Source organism: Pyrus communis, chromosome 8 (genome assembly GCF_041283825.1).
Source record: "Pyrus communis isolate YQ-2024b chromosome 8, ASM4128382v1, whole genome shotgun sequence".
In the NCBI taxonomy this organism is placed as follows: Eukaryota; Viridiplantae; Streptophyta; class Magnoliopsida; order Rosales; family Rosaceae; genus Pyrus; species Pyrus communis.
In genome coordinates, this window is record NC_142572.1 from 17973486 (window position 1) to 17997690 (window position 24205).

Consider the following 24205-nt stretch of genomic DNA (forward strand, 5'->3'; position numbering starts at 1 on the left):
TAAATTGTCAATTATAAAAATTTAAGAGGGTAATTGGCTAAAATAAAAATTTAAGGAGAAAATTGGTCAAATATAAAAGTTCAAGAAAAAATTAGCCAATTATAAAAGGTTCAGAAAGACAATAGGCTAAAATTAAAGTTAACGAGGAAAATTGGCAGCTCATAAGAAATTTATAATCCACTCATGGAAAAAGTTTTTCCCATGTTAGGCAATGATATATTTTTAACGTCTAATTAAATTGGGTAATCATTCAAAAATAAAAAACAAAAGCTCATTAATTTTTGTTTCCCTATAATTAAAACCGCAATAGGAAAAATAAATAAATAAATTTATCTTAATTTTGTTTCTGAGATACTGGTTCTTATTTCTTTTCTTTTGAAAGAGGTTGGTTAATAAAAAATTAAGATATACAAAATGAATTTAAATTGAATTTTTAATTAGAAGTCGGAAAAACTTGACATCTACTTACAATTCGGAGAAAATCCACAAATAACTCTAAATTGAAGGACCTCCTTGTACAAATAAACGGTAATAGTTATTGTGTGACCCACAAATTCTCCGCGCGTACATCCAACGGTTTCACAAACGGTGGGTCCCTTCTCGCTGATTAGAACTAGTTCCTAATCTTGCGCCCACATCGACATCGACTCCTGCACTGGACCGCCGGCCACCATCGCTTTTTCACCAGAATCTCAGCGAGCCACCGTCCTCCCTCTCTCTCGCCGGCCATGGACTCGGGAGAGCAACCTCCGAAGAAGCGGAAGCTGCACGAATCCCAACCAGAACTGCCGCCATCGCCGCCATTATTACAACCGCCACCACCACTACAAACCCTAGCCCCGCCGCGGAGCGCGGGCGCTCCGCAATCTCTATCTCAGGAGGAGATTATGAAGAAACGGAGACACAGAGACGAGATTCGAAGTGTATACGATTGCTACAAGCGGATCAAGTTTTGCCTTTCGAAGAATGACTCTGCTCTCACGCCGGAGCTCGAGCAAGCTTATCTCTCTCTCATCACTGCTTCCAGAGGTTGGTGTTGCTTTTACTCTTTTGCCCCTGTTGGTTTCGATTTATATATTTTTTTCTCATGTGAAGAGCAAGTAGTATGTGATGATTGTTCGCGTTGTGTAAATTTTAGTGAAGAATCAAAGAAAAATTCATGATTAGGGTTTCTTTTTCGTGTTCTATGTAAATTTGCATTACATGAGATCGAGTAGGTAGTATCGGAATGTTGCGCAGATAAAGTAGGTGCTGATTATGTGTTCAACAACTCTATGCTGCTAGTTGAATTGTACTTTGCCCGTAAAATTGAATTAGTGAATGGAAAAGAGAATGCTTTGCAATGAACGAGGTTGTTCGTTCGAACCCTCATTAGTAACATTCATACTTTAGGGTTTAGATTATAAATTTTTTATCTTCAATGTGGTAATCCTCAGTCTAAACTTCACAGGTTGTACGAGTGTACAACGCATTGTTGCTGATCTCATTCCTCGGTATGCTTCAAAATGTCCAACTGCCCTTGAAGCTGCAGGGAAAGTTGTTATCAATATGTATAACTGGAGCATGGCAGTAATAAAGAGAGGAGAGGATGCTGATGGTGTTGCATTTCAGACTGCTAAATCTTGTGTTCTTGGTCTAGCTGATATTTGCTACACTGCATCTTCAGTGGCGCCAACATCATCCGTCATTCGGGGGATTTGCTCTGCAGTTTTCCAGAATGTGCTCACCTTCTTCATATCCTCCTGTGAGGGAAAGGATGTCTTTCTTATTGTTGGGAAAGAAACTGTGAGAATACAAGATTCCTCTCAGAATTTTTCTGAGCTAAAGCAAAAGGTTTTAGATGAAAATGAATCTTCACCTATTAAATTATCCAAGTTATGCGCTCTCAGTTTAATATGGATTCTCTTTAGTTATCCACAAAAATTACTCGCAGCCTGGTTTGAACTCTTTAAATCCGGTGCATCGGATGGAGTTCTGAAGGGGCAGTATTTTCTAAGGCAAATGACAAGCAGGCTTGATAATGATGGTGGCTATCCTTTCGGTAAAAATGGTGATGAATCTAAATCAAGTACAGATTATACTGAATCTAGCACCAGAGGCTGTGAGGTTAGCTCTGAGCAGGTAGCATCTGATGGCAATCATGTCTGTGGGGATGCATCAACAGTTTCAGAGAGCTGCTTGTTAGGACTGGTAATTCTTTTGAGCTTCCCATGCTTTATATGTAATGTCATTGTCAATTCTGATTGTTGTACCAATTTTTTGCTGTATAAGCTATTGATTTCTGATAGTGTACTTGTAAATCCTAATATTTTCAAGATAGTGGAGAAAATATCAGTTGCTGACCATTGGTTTTTATAACAGAATTTGGAAAAATTTTATGCCATATATTGTTTGTATAACAAAAACAGATAATATGTAATAGTAGGGTATGATAGTAAGCGTATTGATATGCATGATGCATCACATGCATCCTTCTGTACCATCTGTTTTGGAATTGCAACTCAGCTTCAGTTGAATGCAACAAATTTCTTTAGGAAAGTGATTGTTGAGTTGACTAAGTTCTAGAAATTTAGGTACTATTGCCAATGAAATGTTAAACCAACACATATGTAGAGGAGATGCAGTAATTTGGGGCAGACACCACTAAATGGGGATCTTTTACATTCCTAAAATGGTTATCCTTGTACTTCTGACTGATTGGTAGAAATAAGTTGAATTTTCTCAAGTATTTGGTTTGAAGATGAAAATTTGTGTTTTCCTTTTGTGTAGTGATTTGTTTAATTATAATAATTCCTTTTCTGATATTGCTGACTGTCTCTTGCCCTGGGGCCTTTTTTGGTTTTCTTTTCGTTTTTTTTTTTAACGTTTGCAGGTTCTTAGCAAAGATCTGTCATTGCAAAGTTGGATGTTCTCAAAGTATAAAAAGTTATGTAAATCGTCATCTTCCAAAGTTTTTAATGATATTAAATCTTCTTTGGAAGATGTATTTAATTCATTTTTAGGGCGAATGGATGTGGGAGATGATCAAGTGGATAGTGATGAGAATGATTCTGATCCATCCAGATTTATTGAACGAGCATATCTGGTTCCTAGGTTCTCTAACCAACATGAGGCCTGTAGTGAACTGTATGGAAAAGATAGTAAGTTAAGAACTAATAATGGATCCTATCATGTTTTTTATTCTGACAGAGTTTCAGGTCAACATCTGAAACCCTACAGCTCTATAATCCCTCTTGAAACTACTCTTGCAGGTTCCAATCAGGAGAGCTGGGGAACAAGGTCCACAAACTCTGAGATTAGGGAGCATGGAGATATGTCACATGGCAGGTCTTCTGTGCCAAGGGACCTAATGAACCACCAGGTTCTTTCACCTGTCACAAGATCTCCACTAAATTTCAGGAGTAATTCATTTGATGGGAGAAAACATGGTCATCTTGACAAGAATCAAGATGCAATGGATTTTGGCTCACCTCTCATGAGATCTTTAAGTGGTGGTGTAAATAGTTCTTTTGAATCTCCTAGACCTCATTTGGTGTCACCATATACTTCCACAACAACTCAAAGTGTTTGGTATTCGGATGGGGATATTGGAGCCATGGATATTTTCTCCGCCTCTAAACAGCTCTGGCTGGGCTTTTCAGGATCTGATGTGTCTGAAGCTCATGTAAGGTTTCAGTTAGAGAGGTTTGGTGCAGTAGAACAATTTATTTTCTTCCCACTCAAAGGGTTTGCCTTGGTAGAGTACAGAAACATTGTGGATGCCATAAAGGCTCGGGAATATATGCGTGGACATTTTCCTTGGCACGTGAAGTTTATGGATATAGGACTGGGAACTAGAGGTACCATGAATGGCATTGCAGTTGGTTCTAGTTGCCATGTTTATGTGGGAAATATATTAAGTCAATGGGCCAAGGATGAGACTCTGCATGAATCAAGAAAAGTGATTTACAAGGGTCCTTACACGGTCACTGATCTTAGCAATGAAGGTGCGTTACTGATGGAATTTGATACTCCTGAAGAAGCTGCTGCGGTAATGGCACATCTCAGACAACATCGCAAGGAAAGGAGTAACCACAGGCCACCATATGGTGCAGGGTCAGCTAATGTCGTAATATCCCAAACTGATGGTGCAAGATCTGCACCTACCCCTACTCATATTGACATAAGAAGCAGCACCCCTGGAAACATGCCCAGTAGTCATGTTGCTGCACCATTTTCAGTAAATCATGAGAGCCACCCCATGGAGCTTGCATCCCCTAGAGTAACGTCCGAGAATCAGGGGAATACTGTACAGGGTGGATATTTATTTCAGTCAAAGAGAGCTACTGGCTCTACGGAGATGCTTGAATCTGGCACCCCAAAGCTTGATGGTTATGACAATAACTCACCTGTGGATCCTTCACAAGGTGAAATGCTTTTGGTAGAAATTTATTTGAAACTAGCCTCCTTCTCATTCCTTTTCTGTCCTTTGATACTAAATGAATTGTATATTGAATGGTTTTACTATAGGTAGTCATGCCGTTTCTCGTGCTGCTGAACAAAAGTGGATGTATGCAAAACCTGGAATGGAGCTGCATTCCGCACCAGGGAGCATTCCTTGTGTTCCTGTGCCAACACAGGGACCCTGTGTCCCACCTCCACTCCAAATTCACTCATCTCCATTTATACGGCCTGTTTACCCCCCTCCAAGTTGTTCTTGGGATCCACGGGGTGTAAATCATAATCCTCCTTTGAACCCAATCTCACCAGGTGTAATGCCCAACAATTTTCATGGGAATGCTATTGTAGCTCCCTTCATTCCTGCTTCTGTGACTCCACTTGCACAAATACAGGGAACTCCAGCACAGCAATTTGACCAAATGTTTTCAGTACCGATAGTTCCACCACCGCTATCATCTCAACCACCTCCTTTACCTGAAATGCCACCTCCAGTGCCCCCATCTCCACCACCTCTGCCTCAGTCGCAGCCGCCTTATGTTCCTCCTCCTCCCCATTCACCTCCTCCACCTGTTCCAGAATCATCTGGTGTGGAAGGTTCTGGACAATGCTCTCAGTATCAGTGGCAGGGAATGTTATGCAAAAGTGGTGTTCATTACTGTACTGTTTATGCGCATAGGGTGGATTCAGATATATGCAAATATTTGAATGCCATTTCTGAACCTATAGAGTAAGTTCTTTTCTTTTCCTCAGTTTCCTTTCTGAAATCTCATTAAGGTTTTTTTGAGTATAAACTAAATATCTATTCATAATTTGTGGCTAATTGGTTCAGATGGCCTGCTAAGTTAGACATGACCAAGCGTACAGATTTTCGGCATGTGAAGTCAACATTTACTAGCACCCCACCACATAAAGTAAGTCCATTGATATTACTATCCTGAACTCAGTATCTGTCATTCATTTCCAAAATTTATTTATATTTATTGTCTTTTCTTTTACTTGTGATGCAGAGGGAGGTATGCAGATTGATCCCAGCTTCTGCAGGCGACCACAAAGGCGTAAGTTATCCTCTTTTGCATTGGTCCTGTAGTTCTGTAGCCTCTCTCTTGGGATGGCAGCTATGCTGCCCCTTGATAAAGTGATAGTATTGTTTATCTGGACTAGGAAAAAGATGAACTGTTAACCATGAAAACACTTCCAGAGCATGTTTGTTAGAGATTACATTAGTTATGTCTTGTAAACGTCTTACACGTAAATATTCTAAGATTTGTAGACACGGAAGCAAAAGTTGAAGGTGTTTAGACCAGTCTAAACCAAAGTTCGTAAACATCCCAAAGTAAACTGAGATTCATGCAATTCCAAGATTTGTAAATGAAGATCTTTGAGATTCATATTTGTACATGTTTATCTACCCCCAACACATAAGCGTAGCCAAGATTCGCTATCCTGTTTCAACTGCCAATGAATTCCCGCATAAATTAAGTCTTTCATTTCTGTTCTCCAGTTTCAGGATTTCATTTCATACTTGAAGCAGAGGGATTGCTCAGGAGTGATCAAGATCCCGGCTGTGAAATCCTTATGGGCGAGGCTTCTGTTCATACTTCCACAGTCTGATGACACTTGTGCTATGCTCTCTATTGCACCGAGTCCACCAGATTGTCTCATTGCTCTAATATTACCTAAAGAAACAAACTTCGAGTGGGTATGATCTTCTAATTTATGATACGGGTGGAAGTCTCGGCATACATGTGCTTCTTATGCCCTATATAGCTTATTGGAAGAAACTATGCTTTATGCTTACTAAACTAGTTGAGTTTTTGCTTTCCTGCTTCTCTTCTAAGAAGGCAATGATGAAAGTTTTGAATGTTATATATCGTCGGTGACATAATTCTTGTTATCATTTTGTACACGGTACATATCGCAGCAAACTTTATAGTTTTAAGGGTTGTTTCGGCTTAGCAGAGGCCGATCGACAGAATTTTCTCTTGTAGAATAGAAATGCCCTGGCATGTGGAGCTTCTGTGGAATTTAGTTCCCTGAAGATGTTAACCTTTTCTCTAATGTTAGTGTTCAAAATTATAGATATCACTGACCGCTGTGTAAAGATTATTTCTCTGAAGCTATGCTGCCATTGTTTTTAATCTCGGTAAGTAATTTTTCTTTAATAGACTGGACTATTTTTTGGTACGGAAATGAACAGTCATGATGGAATTGAGAAAGTACTATTTTTGTTTGCTTGCCAATTTAATGGATATAAAGTCCGATTACTAATAATCCCAACTATTAAAGACTCACCCCTCTGAAAGTCTCAAAATTACATAAACCTCGACACAATGTGCCCGGCTTGTTTCCTTTTTGCCTGAAAATACTTTTATTCTCGGAAAATAATTTTTATCACCTTCCCTTTCCTTCTGCTTACTCTATTAAATTCATAGCGAAAGCTTCTTGAAAAAAGAACTTAGAAATGTATAACCACAAGATACCTTTTTTTTTTTTTTTTTTTTGGCCAATAGTAGTGAAAACGTTTCTCATGAATGACTGAAATTAAAATTATAAGATTTAGAGCTCGTTTTGAAGTGCTTTTAAAATGACTGAGAGCGCTTCTGGTGAAAATATTTTTAGACCCAATCTTTAGTAAAAATGCAAGTAAATCATTTAAAAGCACTCAAAGTGTTACATGTAAGAAGCACATAATGAATTGGTGTGGCATATTCATATCATAACATATGAACAGTAAGAACTAGCATTCTTATTGAGACTAGAACTCATAGGGAAGAAAATAGATTTATGTGTGTTGCCCAGGGCATAAGGGGCATGATGACTTGACATCATCCTCACGTTCCTCCGACTTATCACGGCAGTCTGCTTAGGGCAAATGAACGTAACCCTTCAACCAATCGGTGCTCTCTGCATTCTTCTATCTCTCTCCACCGACGGACACCCATTGCACATGGATTTCCCTATGTATAATCTAAAATCAGTTCCTTCCCTATGCACGACTCTAAGAAAGTTGAATACTTTGTTGACCAACCCTTAATCTTACTGGATGTAATTGACTATGTGTCCCCCTGTTAGAAGTATTCTAAAAATGTTTTTAAAACCAATTTTTAGTAAAAATGCAAGTGAATTCTCAAAAAATATTTAAAGTGCTTCATGCAAGAAGCATATAATTGAAGCTTATTGCAGGAAGCACTTTCAATACTTTTATAACCCAAAAATATTTTCGTTAAAAGCACTTTCAGTCATTTCAAATGCATTTCCGAATGAGCTCTTTAATAGTTGTAAAAATACTTGTAGGATAGGATTGAATGATATATAAAATTAGAAAATAAATAAAATAAAATGTCAAGAGTCAATAGTCGATATGGTTGCCAATGCCTGGTGACTTGTGAGTGTTCGCCAAGAAATAAAAGAAAAGCCGCCGCGCCCGGCCTACAAATACCAGGATTTGGGGCAACTAAGCGCCACCGACCTCCCAGTTCTTTGGTTTCCGTTCGACACACCGTCTTTTCTTCTCCCTCTGAGTCTCACTTGCCCTCAATCGAAATCCGATCGGACTCAGTGCGAGGGAGAACATGTGGAACCGAAACTCTCACCCCCGAACCGCCGGAAGCAAGGGTGTCACAAAACCCCAAAAGGTCTTCGTCCCCAAGAATCCAGACCACAACAATCCAATCCCTCGAGAGCCCAATATCAATCCCAATCCCAATCCCACGCTCTCTACCTCTCTCCGGCAATCCCTATCCAAGCAGCAATCCAATGCCGAAACTTCCACCGCTGCTTCGGTGCCGCCGTCGGGGAGCAGGGTTCGGATGGGAGACAAAGGTGAGTGGGTGCCGGGCCGAGCTCAGGGTGGCAATTTCGTAAATTACTTGCCCCAGGATGAGGCGGTGGCGGCTGGGCTCGGCGCCGACGAAGGCGGATTGGACGCCCTGGAGTCGCAGAGAGTGGTGGATCTTCTTAACAGAGAGCTCTCCCGCCTGCTGAAGTTAAACCCTAAGGAGTTTTGGCGACAAGGTACAATAACTGCTATGACATTTACATCTTGACCTGCAAAAGCTGGAAACTTCACACTGAATATTCAATTTGTTGTTAATATTTTCACTGTTTTTGTGTTGCTGCTGCCCCCATTGTTGTCAGTGGCAAGTGATACATCGTTGCATGAATTTCTGGATAGCTTTCTTCAGTTTAGGAGTAGGTGGTATGATTTCCCTCATCGCGGCGCCAACGAATTGGTGGCGGGGGTCATTGTTGGGGAGTTTGAATTGAGCCGCCGTGTGTTTATGGTATTATATCGAATGTAAGTCTGAGGTTGCAGCTGTATAGCGTCATATTCTGTTATTGCGTTGTTATTATCGCTTTTCATATTCACTTTCTCTGTCATCGTAATGCAGATCTTCTAATAGGGATCCTGGCGCTCGTCTTGCTGATAGTCTCAGTCCACAAGACCATGAAGGTGTGTTCTGTAGATATGCTTTCTCTGTAAATTGTTTTTCATAAAGTTTGGTGGGCAAGATAATCTATTTTGTTAGAACATGATTAGTGTAACCCTTAAAGATTTTGGATATTATTTGCATTACTATATGTCATTTTCCTTCATGAAATCATATGCTTTCTTCTTTTTCTCCAAAATTTGTGCAGTGTGGTAACTGATGTAGTTCGTTACAAATTCCATACCGTATCCATAGATGAGATGACTTTTGCTTCCATATTAGAGTTTGTTAGGTGCTTTTAGGTCTCAGTGAAAGTCTGCGTCTGTGTCCTATATTTGTATTAGAGTTGAATACATCTCATTGGAGAAAATACGTTTAGGATTCTCTTTTTTGTTTAATATTGTATCGTAATAACAGTTGTTCACTAATTCCACATGTAGTTCTTTTGCAGGAGAAGAAGTTGCTTGACTTGCCTAAGCTGTTAGACATATGTGCTATATATGGCCATGAAAATGAAGATTTGACCAGAGTGCTGGTAGGAATTTCATAAATATCAGCCTAGTGCCCTCTCCAATTGCACTCTCTGTCACTCACTCACTCAGTCATTCTTTGTTATTATGTTTTTCAGGTTGGCAATGCAGTAAAAGCTCATACTAGGATCCGTGACAATTTGACTGCAGTAGCATCACATTTCCTTAGCATTGTCCAAACAATGCACCAACGTAGCAGCTCAGCCTTGGAGGTATGCCCTCAAATCTTTTAAAATCAATAGTGACTGATTCCACCTTTTGTTCCGTTCATCCTGTTTAATAAGGATGCGAAAGTGGGTTTCTACAGTCATAGTCTTGATATATACTCGAGGAAGCTTAGTAAAATAACAATGAAACTCATTTGTCGCATAAATAATGTTGATCGAACTTTTCTGCCTAACGAACAATGGTTAAGTCTTTACTAGTTATGTATCTTCAATACTATTTTAATTAGTTTTTACTGGAAGGATTTATAAGCACTCCCGATATCATGTGCAGACCCTTTTTTCCTCTGGAAACACTAGAGAACATGGATCCAGCCGCCTTCTTGCTGATTTATTGGAAGTGAGTTGCTTTCTCTTCTTATTGACTGAACTTATTTGTACAACTGATTCCTTTCTCTACTCCTTTTCAGTACTTAGTGGCAATTTGAATTAATTCTTTAAAGAGATTTAGAGTAATAGTAGGTTTTATATTGGATTTGTTCTGCTACATGCTGTACAAAATTAAATTAAATTTTTAGAACAATGGGGGATATTATATATGGAAGTTTTATTAACCAATTTTTTGCTACAAATACAGCTAAGGAAATTCTTTTCATAAGGAATTCAAGTGACCCCTATCGTTTTCTTCTACGGGTTGGATCTATGATGTTTCAAGTGGACCATTGCTGTTTTCTGCTTCAACTTTTACAAGACATGAGGATGTTGACATGCTTATGATACTCTATTTAAGAATTTTCTCCTTTCTTGGTAGGTTATGGACTTCATCAATGATGCAGTTGTATCCATGGATGCTTTCTTAACTGCATATGAACCATCTGCTGTCTTCTTGTTGTGCCCTGTTGAAACCAGGTATCTTTCCTATGGGCTTGGCTGTTTGAGTCAACAATCAGAAGGTTTATCTTGGAATATAGTTTGGCTTTTCTAAGCTGAGTATCTGATGGAAATTTCATCAGCATGTTTTGGTCGTTGTCTAGGAGTCTTTTTAGTGAAACCTGCTCGTTTGGTAAATCATGTTTTTTTAGCAATAATGCTGTCAAAAGTTTCAATAATGAAATAGTATATCTTTGCTCTCTCTTTCTATGCAGTCATGGGAACGAGGCATTACTAAGCACTCTAGCAAGGTTGCATGATTCATTACTTCCATCTTTGCAGCGTGGATTTCAAATAATTTCAGCAGATGGAGAAGATAAAATGGTGTCTAATATTGCTTTAAGTTTGAAGATGTTATCAAAGAGAATTGTCAGATTCGGTTGGAAACTATTGGATTTGTGCTATCTAAGTGATGAGGCCTTCAAAGATAACCTCCCCATTCCAGCTGCTGCGGAGATGTTTCCAGCCAAAGTGGAGGATCTTTTCATTAGATCAGATATACTGGTTCAAACTTTAAGAGAGATTAATGGAATTTCCGTATGTGCTCAGGAGAACCAGAATAGGCAAACATTTCTTCAAAATATTGAAAAGAACTTCAACATTATGAGCAAAATGGAGAATTTACAAAATAGTGGTGAGCTATTACATGCTATTACAGTATATTGTACTTGTACAAGCTCGTTTAATATAATATGCTTGAAGAAGCAAATTCATATTTAGTCGGCTTTGTTCATGCAGGATGGATAATCATGGATGATGAGCAGCTGGGGTATGTATATGGAATACTTATGTCTACTCAGAAACTCATAGTTAAGGAGCAGCCCAGTACGACAGCCGCTTTGACAAACAAGAAGGTGCAGATAGATGAAGATGTTGCAATTGTGGAGTCGCAAATCAGTCAAATAAAGGACCTGTTCCCTGATTATGGAAAAGGTTTCTTAGCTGCTTGTCTTGAAGCCTATAACCAGAATCCTGAGGAGGTTATTCAGAGGATTCTTGAGGGAACTCTTCATGAAGATCTGCAGTCCTTGGATATGTCATTAGAGACGATGCCAGCACCCAAGACTGCGACTGTTGGTAGGAATGATAAAGGGAAAGGAAAACTAGGTGAGCTTACAGCACCACCCGCCACTAGTACAGCAGTTGTTGTGAGGGATAAACAAAATGGTGCCCCTTCGGTTTCATCCTCCTCATCACAAGGAAGGTTTGTTAGGAAGTCTAAAGCAGACGTGCCTGATACGGATACCCTGGATGACAGAAATGAGAAATACGTTGCAAACACTGCTACTCTTATTTCACAGTTTGAGTATGATGATGAGTATGATGACTCTTTTGATGATCTGGGTCTGAGTGTTGCGGATTCAGGAGTGGGGGAAAGTGAGATATTTAGTGAAAAAAGCAGCTCAAATACGGGTAGGCCGTGGGAAGCACAAACTGGAAATTCATCTCAGGATGCAGCTAGTTCCAAATGGGGCTCCAGAAAGAAGCCCCAATATTATGTCAAGGATGGTAAGAATTATAGTTACAAAGTTGCAGGTTCGGTTGCAGTTGCAAATGCTGGGGAAGCATCATTAATTACTGAAGCACAACGAGAAGTTATTCATGGCCTTGGCCGTGGTGGCAATCTTCCTCTAGGTGCAGTTAAGAAGCTGACAGAATACTCGGAGGAGCAAGACAAACAATTTGACAATTCTCAAGCCGAAGAGAGAGGTCAGATGGATGGGAGAGGGAGAGGGTTTGTTGGGAATGCTAGGGGCAGAGGACGGAGGGGAGGAAGACAAAGGGAGGCCAATGAGGAGCAAGATAATAAACACAACGATAATGCCAAAGGTGAAGACGGAGAGAATGCCGGAAATCAAAGGGGAAGGGGGGGAAGGAGAGGAGGCAGAGGAGGAGGTGGGAGAAATAATTTCAGGAAGGACCGGGCCATGAATAAGCACTTTTCTGGTTTAGGTGGCTTCTAGGTATACAGAGTAACACGGACATCTCCCCCCGTATTTTGTTTAGGGAACGGTTTCAAGCGTGAGATCTATCGAGAGTTTTGGGTCACTGTAAATTTTGGTTGCTTGCTAACTTGTCGTTTGATTAAACCACAGTTATATCGATTAATCGATTACTATGGTTTCATATGCATTAATCAAGTGAAGACCCTGACACTAGATTAGATTTGTTACAAGTATGAAATTTTTTTAGAGTCGAACTTAATACTTATTATCAAAGTTCGTCATCCATTAGAATCGAACTTAATCAGCAGATAAACCATAGTACTAAATGAATTTCCACTCTACTGGTAAAAGAATCCACCAAAGTTCAAACTGGCTTGGGTAAAAACTCCATAAGAAAAAAAATTGGACTGGATGGAAATAATTGGCCTAACATGTAATAAAAGAAACAAGAAAACGCTAGAAGAAGGGTTCGAACCTTTGACCTTGTGTTTAAGGGCCACGCACTCTAACCAACCAACACACTTCACGTTTTTTTACTGTTGGTCAATAATGCTTCCTGTCTAGGTCGCACTCAATATTCAAACGGAAAATATAAAAAAAAAAATTAATGAAAAAAAGTTTAAAACTTTAAATTTTGATGATAAGGACAAAAATAAAGAATAAAATGAATATTATCACAATTGACTTTTTAATGTAAAAACATAATTTTTTGTTAAAGTGAACAGTACCAGAAGTTTTTCGTTAAAGTTCCCAAATATAAATTGATCTAAAACAAGGCGTGGAGCTTTCACAGATTATTTTCATGGAGGCTGAGGACCCAAGAAATGTTCATAAAATTTTCAGCAGGACACAAAACTAAGTCAGAACGAAGTTACGTTCGGTCAAACATTTACCCTACTTGTTTTTTAACGTCGTCAGATGTGACAAAAGTTTCCACGAAAATAAATCTTTTGACGAGTTAGCCACACTATTGCAAGTGTAAATACCGTTTGTAAAAAAATATAAAAATAATACTAATAATAATAATAATAATAATAATCTTATGACAAGTTTTCAAAAGATTTTAGCAGCGCATTGGTCAAAATTATAATCCATTTGAAGCAAATTCAAAATACAAGATAAAATTCTTCATTGAAATTTTCTAGAGTAGCAAATGACAGATATAGCCTTATCCAACGATTGTACTATTGGTTTGAACTCACCACCAACGTCATGACTAGAGATGAAACAAGATGGTTGCAAACCAAAAAAATCCAGCCTGGGGACCAAAAGTAGTGCAAAGCCGAAAAGATAAGCGCATCGATTTTTACACATCGTCCCCCATGTTCGCTGCAAAGCGGCCGATATTTTTACCCTGCGAACGCATAAAAGAGAGTACAAAGGTAAGAAGCAAAGTATAATTGAAGAGCCAGCATGTTTACCCTGAACACGTTGAAGCAAGCGTTCGCAAACATACCTCGGATAACATTCGCTGCTTGTTAAGCAGCTGGGTCCTTGCTTTGCTTTGAACCGAGTTCGGTGACCTAAACATCCTCTGTAACGAAGAAACAATATTAATGAATGACTAGAGAATTACCTACCAACATAAGAACACCTGCTGCAGACCTATGGAATATCAAACTAATGAAACAAATTGGATTAGTTGTACGAACGAACCTTTTCACCACCAGATAGACGATGTTCGGAATCAGATAGATTCTTTTTCTTTGGATTAAAGCCAAGAACATCCTGGAGGAGTTCATTTTCCTGTTTCAGAAAATTGTATTAATTTAGCCTTTGCCTAATTAGAGATGAATTATAGTGCCATGATTAAAAATAGATACAAATTTATCCAATAAAATGACGAAGAAATCATATCGCAGGGTAAGGAAAGCAACCTGCATGTGCTTGATAAAACCTCCTCCAAGAAAACGCTTCAAAAAGTTCAACTGCAATGGTTTCAAAACAGTAACAGTTTAATGACTTGAAACTATCTAACCAAACAAAAATTTGAAACGAAAACAGGAGGAGGAGGATAAGAGGACCTGTATCATCTGCAACCACGTTGATGTGTGTAATGATTCACCACCAATCTTTATTGAAATTTCAGGAGAATAACCATCCTACGTTGATGAATAAGATCAGTATACAGGATCAATATAATTAAGTATCCATTTTAATCACAATGGTGTAATATACCTCAAAATATTCCAAGATATCCCGGAACGTGTTCCGCTGATTGCTAAGATCTTTTTTAGCAGAACTTTTTCCACCTGCCTCAGCTGAGAGGTTTCTGGCTTGATTAATAATCTTTGATTTCAGTCCTTGTATATGTACAAATTCCCGGGGTTTATTTCCTTCTTCAGTTGAGGCATCACTTGAAGTATTAGCACCAGCAGAGAACTTTTCTAAACTTCCAATCTCAAAAATTAATGCCAAAGCTTCACCAGCGGCTATACGCATAGACCGGTCATCCTTATCTAGCAGGCTAGATAAGTATGTTATGGACCTGCATTATTGGCCAGAAAATGATGGGGGAGTTATTCCACAAGGTTGTTGCATCAAACTGGTCGCAGCCAAAGTCTTAATACACAAACGGGATGTGGTTTGAATCACACATTACCAAGCAGACAAATCCTTATCAAATGAAAGAAAAGCAAAGCAATGAAATGCATCAGTGATCAATATTTTACTCACTCTTGCCAATCTTTAAAATTAAGATTCCACCCATCTACAGTTGTCAAAAGAAAGGACCACGCAGACACCATGGTGGTTATTGCAGCTGCTGAGAGTTTGACTGCAATTACCTGAAAAAGTTGTGGAATAGACAACAGTCAAATAGTGAAACAGCACCTTTAGCTGGCACACAAAATAAAAATAGATAAATGCGGCATTCGCTTACTTACATTGGAACTTTGTTTTGGATGAACTACTTGCCACATAATTTGCATTGACTTTTCTGTTTGCTCTGGATCACTACCACCAACAAAAGTGATAATAGCTAAACACTCCAGTAACTGCAATTAGAAACCAAATTCTGTGTTAAAGGAAAACAGGTTCAATATCATGATATGTCCAACAACCAGAAATCATATGAAGCTAAAGCCTAAAGAAGTATGATATCGTAGCTACCGCTGATGTCTTTGAGACTTCAGATCCAGATTTGAAAGCCTGTGAAATCACAGGTAGTGATTCTTCCAGTATTTCATGAGCATTGTCTCCACATCCAACAGTCAAAGCCAATAGTCCTACAAGCACACACGAAAAGATTAAAACCTGATTTTGATACTTGGGGGAGAAGTATACGAATGGGCCAAAAAAGGAGTTAAGACCTAACCGATCACATGAGACGCCAAACATATCTCTTTGGACGAACCCTTTTTGATGCAATTCAGACACTGATGCAATAAAGTGGCAAACCTGATGAACACCAAATAAGTTCATGAGAATCAATGCAAAATACAATCGGTAAGAGCTAAGGCATTCTGGGTCCTAAGAGCATAAGTGAACATAATCAAATGCAGTTGCTTACTTCTTTTCCACAAACTGATGTTGCATGTTGCTATTAAACGCGTCAATAATTGCTGACAAAGCCTTTTCTCTTGTGGAACCCCTTCACATACACAAAGTATAACATTTAGTAAGCAAAATGGGCAACAATAAAACGAGCTTCTTCGCACTTTTGTATTGAGTATTATTACTATCATTACATAATATGATTATTAAAAGAGAGAATACCTCTTCTCATACAAAGCATCTACGGCTTGGTCAAGTAAACTATCCTTATCCACATGCATATCTTCATTGACAGACACCGAAACATGATCGGAGCGCGTAGTCGACGTTGAACTCACGCTACTATTATCATCATCACTATCCATCATTGCAGCATTCTTGCGCTGAGAACTACCTGCAAATGCCAAAATCCACAATAACCTCAAAACCGAAAATTCCACAATTCTTATACACTAATTTCTCCTCCTTTTTTGGGAGACAATCAAAAACCCAAATGTAGTATGAGCTCAAACAAACATTAAAATCAGCAAAACCAAAACTTGTTGCAATAATTGCAACCAACAAAAAAGTAATAAATTGCTTGCAAAATTGGGATCTAAAGCAATAAAACAAGAAAATTACAATTAAAACTAGCGAATTGAAACATCAGAGTTAGCAGAATTAAGAAAACCCTAATGAACAAAATTATCAAATTGAAAAGTCTAAAGGGATGAAGGGCTTACGTTTCCCCATAACTGTGAGTCGTATGGGGGGTCCCTACTATACTTTCTGAATCCCTAGCACGCTTTCTGTGTCAGAAAAAGTTACAAGGGCGACTGAAAATCTGAGAAGAAGAAGGTGGAGGAGAGCGCTGCCGAAGAGAAGAAAATCTGACGAGATCGACGAAATTGAATTGGTCGGAGTCGAGAAAAAACTGCGATTCAGAAAATCCAGAGACCAATTCAGCCATTAATGGAATTAGGGTTTCCTGATTTGGGGCAAAAATGAGTGAAGGGGCTTCCTCTTTCTTTTGAGAAATCAAAATTTGGGGGAAATCGAAATCTGGAACATTTGGTGGCATCGAATATTCGGTGCCAACATGTGGCACACTGGCGCGCGGAGTCGTGTGGGTTATGACGTGGCGGGCTGTGAACCGTTGGGTTTGACGTGCTTTGTAACAAGAGTATTGGAATATTATGTAGTACGGAGTCGGCGATGTCGGCCAGACGCGCGAGTTTGGGAGAGTGGTAGACCGCCAGGAGGCGGCTAGAAAAGTGCAGCGCGTGTGGCACGTGGATTTTAAAAGAGCCACGTGACTGAAGAAAGGAGGTATTTGTTTCTAGTTTTTTTTTTTTTTTCTTTTTTTGACAAATAGATAGTTTATTAAAAAAACACTATGCGTCTGCTTGGTCTGCTGAATGGAATGAGTATAGCGAATTAAAATGGCTACAAGTTCAAATCTGGTTTGATGGTGTAAATGAAATTTGAACTTGATAGGCTATAAATCCGAAAGAGGGTAGATTAACTCGCACGTCTTACAAATTTTATCACAACCTATTTCTTCTCATTCTAACCTAACCAATCCAAAATATAATATTCATCTTTGTCCTGCCCACCAAACGTAGCCTATAAGATGGTACAAGGAACAGGCAAAAAATGACAATCCTTACAATGGACGACCATAAAATGACATTGTGTACACCAAACGTTGGAAAAATATCTCAATCTATCCCTTCCTTTCCTAGCCTAACTATTTCAAGATACAATATTCAATCTTGTTTAGTTCACCAATCATAACTCTTAAGATAGTACAAGGGACAACTAAAAAATAATAATTCAAAATCAATATGAAAATTGAGAACAAAAGTTGCATCTTACAAAAAGAAGAGAAGAACAAAAATAGAAAACAAGTGGGCCTTTGCCCTTCGGATTTATTTTTTCCACTGCTCCATTCCTCTTTTCTTATTTTTAAGCTCTTGGCTTGTCAAAAATCGAAAGACCATAACATAAGAAGCCCCCAATCTCGGTGGAATTATTCGAAATATCGGAAACTCCTGAGGACTTGCCTGTCAACAACCTTGAAGGGGTCCTCTCTTCTCAACCAACCATATCCCACAATCGGAGCATGGAGTCCTCTTTAAAAAAAGAAGAAATGAAAGTATAAAAATCAATTATTTTTTAATTTCTTATGGTTCTTCTAACAATACCAGGGTGCGTTTTAGAGGCGTGATTCAATCCAAGCCTGCTTCATAGCCATGATTAATAATCAAAGTCTTTTAAAGATGAGAATAAAAAAGTTTTCAATGAAATGGTCAAATCACAATAAAATGTGACAGTCACGCGTAACAAATGGTCACATTTGAGCTTCCTTGTCACTCACACACATTTTCATGAATGGAAAGGGATCTTCTCTGGATCCCTTTCCAACTAATCTACCAAGTTCGTGATTCGAACTTTTGAAATTTGATCAAACAGTTACAAACAGAGATCCCTCTTTAAAAATTATAAGAATTGTTAATTCAACGGTTCGGATCCCGAACTTGGTGGATTAGATGAAAACGACTCCGGAGAGGATCTTTTTCCTTCTTGAACACACTGCTTCCGTACAAGTTGCTCTCCGCGCGGACGTCTTTCTTAAAAGGGAGTATTGTTCATTTTCTTGTCACAGTCTACTTGTGTTTTTTATCATTGTTCATTTAAAAGAAAAAGAAAGAAAGGTCACTAAACAATAAACTTCAAGGCCCAGATGTTTTGGAGGGGACTTGATCATGACAAGCCCAGACCCTTCCTACAGCTAACCCTTAATTGTAAGGTTACGCTAGCCCTCCTCCTTTGAGAGTCCAGGGTGTGTTGGCAGAAAAATGGGTGGTGGTGGTGGTGGACAAAATATGGGAAGCTTGAAGTTGGCTAGCCATGTGAGCAGGCTGCCCGGTGGATTCAAGGTTTTTGTTTTGTAAGTGGCAAGTTTGAATTGGAATGGAATCTGGGACAGTCAAACGATAGGGAACACATAATCCATATTCATGTACCCTCCTCCCTGACTACAAGAATAAGTTGTGCTCCGGAGAATTCTATATTCTGCAATGTATAATCGCTAAATTTTAAGATACAAGATATCTCAAGAGTTCAAAACATATTAGGAGATCCTAAATGACTAATATAATGACTATAATATTATGAGTGTCAGATACAAGGACTTCTACAAAATAGGTATATGACACTAAGGCATGACGGGAATGACATTTTACCAAAACTAATACTCTCTCCAATTTATAAAAATTCAAATACATAAGAATTTGCAATTAATAACTTAAATTCTGTTACAATAGCATTCTTATTGTAGCTATAGTTTATCTTGTAAAATCAATGATATATTCATTCAAAGGTGTCATATTTTATTCTAAATACCATCACATAGATATTGCTTTTGATCGTAAGCGTTTTCTTAAACCTACTTGAAAGAAGTGTTCATCTTGTAAAATCAATGACTGTTCATTCAGATGTGCAATGACAGGTTGTTGATTCTATAAAAGTGCAAATACATTTTTTTAAAGAAAGTGATTCTCACGCACTTTTTACTTTTTAGCCTCTTACATGAGAAATTTTTTTCAAGTGCCCGGAATTCAATCGAGTACTCCACGTGACATAAAATAAATGGAAGGACACACAAAAAAAAAATAAAAAATCTTATTTTCTCTACTTGTATTATGAGATGTGGAGTACCCCTTGACTACCTAGTGCTTGAAAAAAAAATTTGACTCACACACCCCTTTTTATTTTTAGCCATCAGATTGAATAAATGAAACAGAATCAATGGCCATGATTAAATAGGTTGTGTAAGAGACTAAAAATGGTGTGTGAAAATTATTTTCCTTCTTTAAATTTCGTTTGGAATGTGCTTTTAAAATATTAAGAGCGCTTTAGAAAATGTTTTTAGGTTCCAAAAGCACTTGAAAGTGATTTCTTCAAGAAACACTAGTGCAGTCAAGTGTTTTTCCAGATTAATTTCACTTTTACTAAGAATTGATTCTATAAAATCTCTAAAAATATTTTCAGTCATTTAAAAACATTTCTCAAATAAGCCGGATCACATAAAAAGTTGCTTCTAATCATAAGCGTTTTTGTTAACCATACAATCTAGCCACGTTACTAGGGGCTCTGAAACAAACAGATAATCTCATATTCATCCCTAACAATTCCCGTTTCCCAATTCTGTTGAATCCGTAACCGTTAAACCGTGTCACATTCTTGCTAAATACTGTAACCCTATTTCGTCTCCGGTCCTTTCCAGTCTTGCTGGTCAACCATTCTTTCTCTTTCTAAATCTCGGATTATTCAGTCCGGGATTATATTATCCGACTCTGTTTACTCTGTTCCTGCTAGATTTTCTGCGCGGAATGCACTAAACAGATAGAAAGAAAAAGAAACCAAAATAGTGATCCTTTATCGCCGGACCTTTCTTGCCGAGAAAGTCACAGCTTTCTCTTCAACGGAGATTTTGTAGAAAACAAAGCATTCCTCAATCTCAACAACTATTACGATGGCGTTTGCATTGGAAGAAGAGCAGTCGCAGAAATTAATCCACAGAGAGATCGAATTTGGGTTTGAGAAAGACGAAGATTTGGTGATTCCCGCCTGGGTTTTGGACGCTCGATTGGAATCCATCACTTGGGTTCTCCAGGTTAGTCTCTAATCTCAAAAACCCAGTTTCTTGTTTTCCAAGTTTCGATAAAAATAAAAATAAAATAAAATAAAGTCGTTTTGAATCGAAATTGATTGTGTTCCTGTTATTGGTGTTTCTTGGAATTTCAGAGAAGAACGGGTCTTGGATTTCATCCTAGAACAGCATATTTGTGCATGACATACTTTGATCGGTTCATTTCCCTGAGGCTAATCCCTGTAAGATTTTGTTGTTCGCCTTTTCGGGCTATGTCTAAACGATAATGCCAATGTGTTCTGTAAAACTGTATTCCATTCGGTGTTTTTGGTGATTGTGTAACGAGAATCAGTTCATGTTTTTGCAGGTTGCTATGGTTAGATTGCTTTCAGTGGCGTGTCTATCTCCGGGTGCCAAGATGAAGGAGCAGAACATTCCATCACTGTCGCAATATGAAGTCGAAAATCCTCACTTGTTCGAAGGAAAACTGATTCAGAAAATGGAGCTTATGGTGTTGGGAGCACTGGAATGGAAGATGAGTATGATCACACCCTTCTCGTTTATCGATTACTTCGTCTCCAAGTTGTGCCAAGAATCTCCATCTGATGTAAAATTAAAGATTGTAGACCTCCTCCTTTCTATAATCACAGGTACTTCTATACCTATTGGATCACTTAATTAATTGTGAGTTGATTTAGATGGTTAGTTAATCATGTTTTAATGTTAATGTAGAGATTAATTTGATGCATCAACGACCGTCAGCTGTAGCAGCCGCCGCCACCTTGATGGCACTGGATCAGAAATTAACAATAGAAGCATTGTAATTAAAGATAAACTCCATACCAGAATTGAAACTTTTGGAAATTGTGAGTTTATTTAGCCGTTTTCTCATTACTTAATTGGTGTTTCATATAAATTAAGTACTGGACTTATTGGCCTTTTGTGTCGCAGGAAGCTGTGTTTTCATGCTACAATATACTGCAGGAGCTAAAGACGGAGAAACCTAAAGAACCGAGTCTGTAAAAATCGATTGATCGCTGATGCTGCTTGATTCGAGCCCAGTGGATGGATGCTTTGTATGTGCGGTTGAATGGTCACATGGTCCAGACGTCTGCAACTAAGAATTTTTTAGTTTAACACAGAACTTAATTCTAGCACAGAGTAAACAGAATTGGTTAAGTACCAGTTAGTACATGGAAATTCAGATACACCAAGTAGAAATTAATACACACATTTCAAGTTTGCACGGAGAAAAAGAGTTGTGTAAATGCCATGTAGACCGAAATTCAGAAACACCATTAGAGCATTTCCACTCATGGTCTAATTGATAGGGTAATTGGGTTGAATTGTCCTAGTCCCAAAAAAGGTGGTCCACCGGTTTAATAAATGGAGGGCAATTAGGCCAAGGGCTTGTACCCTTTCAGTTGCCCTTGCAAGAATTGTCTTGGCTTGTGTCATTGCAGTTGATTAATTGCAGTAGTGGGCCCACCCACGTGCACAACCTAGTCCTTGGAGATTGTTGCCTTATCCTTGCAAACCATTGGATTTCCAACGTTAAAAAAAAATAAAAAATTTAGGGTTGTCAAACGTGGCACAATCTAGTGCATTTGATTCAAACAAAATTTAGTAATTAATTTGAAGATAAAAAGAGCTAAAAAAACTACCATTAAATTCTTAAAAAGTACAAATGCTTTTTAACAACACACTTAAAATTAAACACACTTAACAACTTTATAAAGTTCAACCATCTTCTTCATTTGCCTTTTATTTTTAATTATGCTTGTTGTAATACTATGTTTTACTCTGCGAAACCTGCAACCGTCAAAACGGTGTCACATCTCTGCATCCACTTTCACTATAAATATATTCAGTCGTATTCAGTCTTTGCTGGTCAACCATTTTCTCTCTCCAAATCTTTGGCTTCAGTACTGGGTTGGCTCACTGAATTCATACTATTTGATTCCTTTTTTCTACTACATTTTCTGCACCTTTCTTGCCAAGAAAGAAACAACGGAGGTCGACGGTGGTGATAACTACGATCCCTTCTCGCCGGACGCTTGTTGCCACGAAAGTCTGACATTTTTGGACGGAGAGATGGCAGATGAAAACGCATTGATCAGCACGAACTACTGCTCCGATAGTGCACTGGAACAAGAGCAACTGAAGAACTTAATCAACAGAGAGATGGAATTTGGGTTCAAGAAAGACGAAAATGTGATCATTCCCAGCTGGGTTTTGGAAGCTCGATCTGAATCCATCAAATGGGTTCTCAAGGTTAGTCTCCGAACTCCAAAACCCCATTTCTTGTTTTCGAAATATCGACCATTTGAACCAACATTTGTGAAGTTTCAATTGGGAATTTAATCGGGTGTTCTTGAAATTCAGAGAAGTGCAGAACTTGGGTTTCAGCCCTTGACAGCATATCTGGCCATTGCATATTTCGATCGATTCTATTCGCTGAGTTCCGACCCTGTAGGATTTGTTCTTTACACTTCGATTTGATTAACAGTTCTGGTTTTAAAGATTATATTTTTATGGTTTTTTCTTCTTCTTTTTCTGCAGAAAGAAGAGCCAAAATCTGCAAAGAGGTTGCTTTCGGTGGTGTGCCTGTCGTTGGCGGCAAAGATGGAGGAGTTGGACGTGAAACTTCCACCACTGTCACAATACGCCGTCGGAGACTACACCTTTCCATGTCATTTCGTTGGGACGACGGAGTTGGCGTTTCTCGATCACTTAGATTGGAGGCTGAGTTTGATCACACCCTTTGCTTTTCTCGGTTACTTGATCTTCAAGTTATGCCAGGGACCTGCATCAGATGTGAAGTCTCGGATTGAAGGACACCTCCTTTCTGGAATGACAGGTATTTCTGTTAATTTTCATGAACAATGTTTTATGTTTGATCAGTCACTTAACTCAATTAATCTTTACTTTATTTGCTGTTGGTTGATTTAGATGGTTAATTATAATTTATTAATTAACTCTAATCTTAATGTTTTACAGAGATTAACTTAATGCATCATCGACCGTCCGCCGTAGCAGCAGCCGCCACCTTAATGGCAATGGATCAGAAGTTAACAAAGGAAGCAGTGGAAGTCAAGATAAAATCGGTTCCTGACTTGAATTTTCTGGAAATTGTGAGTTTTCTTAATTGATCTCATTAGTTGATTAATCAAGTAGATTAAAGACTGGATTTTGATTAATCTTGGACTCATTGGCCTTTGTGTTGCAGGAAGCTGTGTTTTTATGCTACAATCGGATGCAGGAGAAGGAGCTAATGAGTCTGAAGGACCGATCAATCCCGGTAAATGTTGCAGTCAGTTCTCCAGTTCCAGCCGAGAAGTCTGTAAAAACCGATTGACCGCTGATTCCGTTTGATTCGATCCCTGTGGATGGATGTTGTCGAGAATTCTTTTGAGTTGCATTTACATCAGAGAACTGTGATTCTGTTCTGCTAAAGAAATTTCGATAGCGGAGTGGAATTACTTTGGTAATAGTAAATATCACAGGTGACCAAATTAGGTAAAACCGTAATCGGTTGAGAGTGTACAGTTCTTACTTGTTCACAGCTTTGGTAAAACTGTAATTGGCTTAAAGATTGTAATTGGAGTAAATTCTTGTGTTATATCTCTCTCAT

At 38.5% G+C, this 24205-nt stretch overlaps 3 protein-coding genes and 1 pseudogene across 4 annotated transcripts; 3 read left to right on the top strand and 1 right to left on the bottom strand.

Annotated features, from left to right (window-relative positions):
- The first annotated feature begins 598 nt into the window (after positions 1-598).
- Positions 599-12653, top strand: LOC137716933 (uncharacterized). The gene is made up of 18 exons (XM_088698333.1): positions 599-1029; positions 1451-2190; positions 2873-3140; positions 3252-4406; positions 4510-5167; positions 5270-5351; positions 5448-5495; positions 5942-6144; positions 6558-6583; positions 7960-8454; positions 8578-8737; positions 8832-8893; positions 9311-9405; positions 9499-9612; positions 9899-9964; positions 10376-10473; positions 10710-11128; positions 11233-12653. Exons 1-18 carry the CDS (start codon positions 729-731, stop codon positions 12456-12458), a joined length of 6216 nt encoding a protein of 2071 aa, XP_088554459.1. The 5' UTR covers positions 599-728; the 3' UTR covers positions 12459-12653.
- Positions 12654-13514: 861 nt separating this feature from the next.
- Positions 13515-17061, bottom strand: LOC137717632 (uncharacterized). The gene is made up of 13 exons (XM_068457053.2): positions 16658-17061; positions 16158-16329; positions 15952-16032; positions 15757-15839; positions 15552-15667; positions 15326-15436; positions 15117-15226; positions 14619-14928; positions 14465-14542; positions 14318-14368; positions 14097-14186; positions 13897-13974; positions 13515-13794 (listed from the first exon to the last, which is right to left on the bottom strand). Exons 1-13 carry the CDS (start codon positions 16665-16667, stop codon positions 13747-13749), a joined length of 1338 nt encoding a protein of 445 aa, XP_068313154.1. The 5' UTR covers positions 16668-17061; the 3' UTR covers positions 13515-13746.
- Positions 17062-20309: 3248 nt separating this feature from the next.
- On the top strand, positions 20310-21894 carry LOC137716932 (cyclin-D5-1-like; annotated as a pseudogene). The gene is made up of 5 exons (XR_015965360.1): positions 20310-20595; positions 20727-20813; positions 20918-21221; positions 21304-21437; positions 21523-21894. The product of XR_015965360.1 is annotated as a cyclin-D5-1-like (transcript).
- Positions 21895-22419: 525 nt separating this feature from the next.
- LOC137716931 (cyclin-D5-1-like) lies at positions 22420-24193 on the top strand. The gene is made up of 5 exons (XM_068456278.2): positions 22420-22845; positions 22957-23043; positions 23134-23431; positions 23572-23705; positions 23801-24193. Exons 1-5 carry the CDS (start codon positions 22666-22668, stop codon positions 23927-23929), a joined length of 828 nt encoding a protein of 275 aa, XP_068312379.2. The 5' UTR covers positions 22420-22665; the 3' UTR covers positions 23930-24193.
- Positions 24194-24205: the final 12 nt, after the last annotated feature.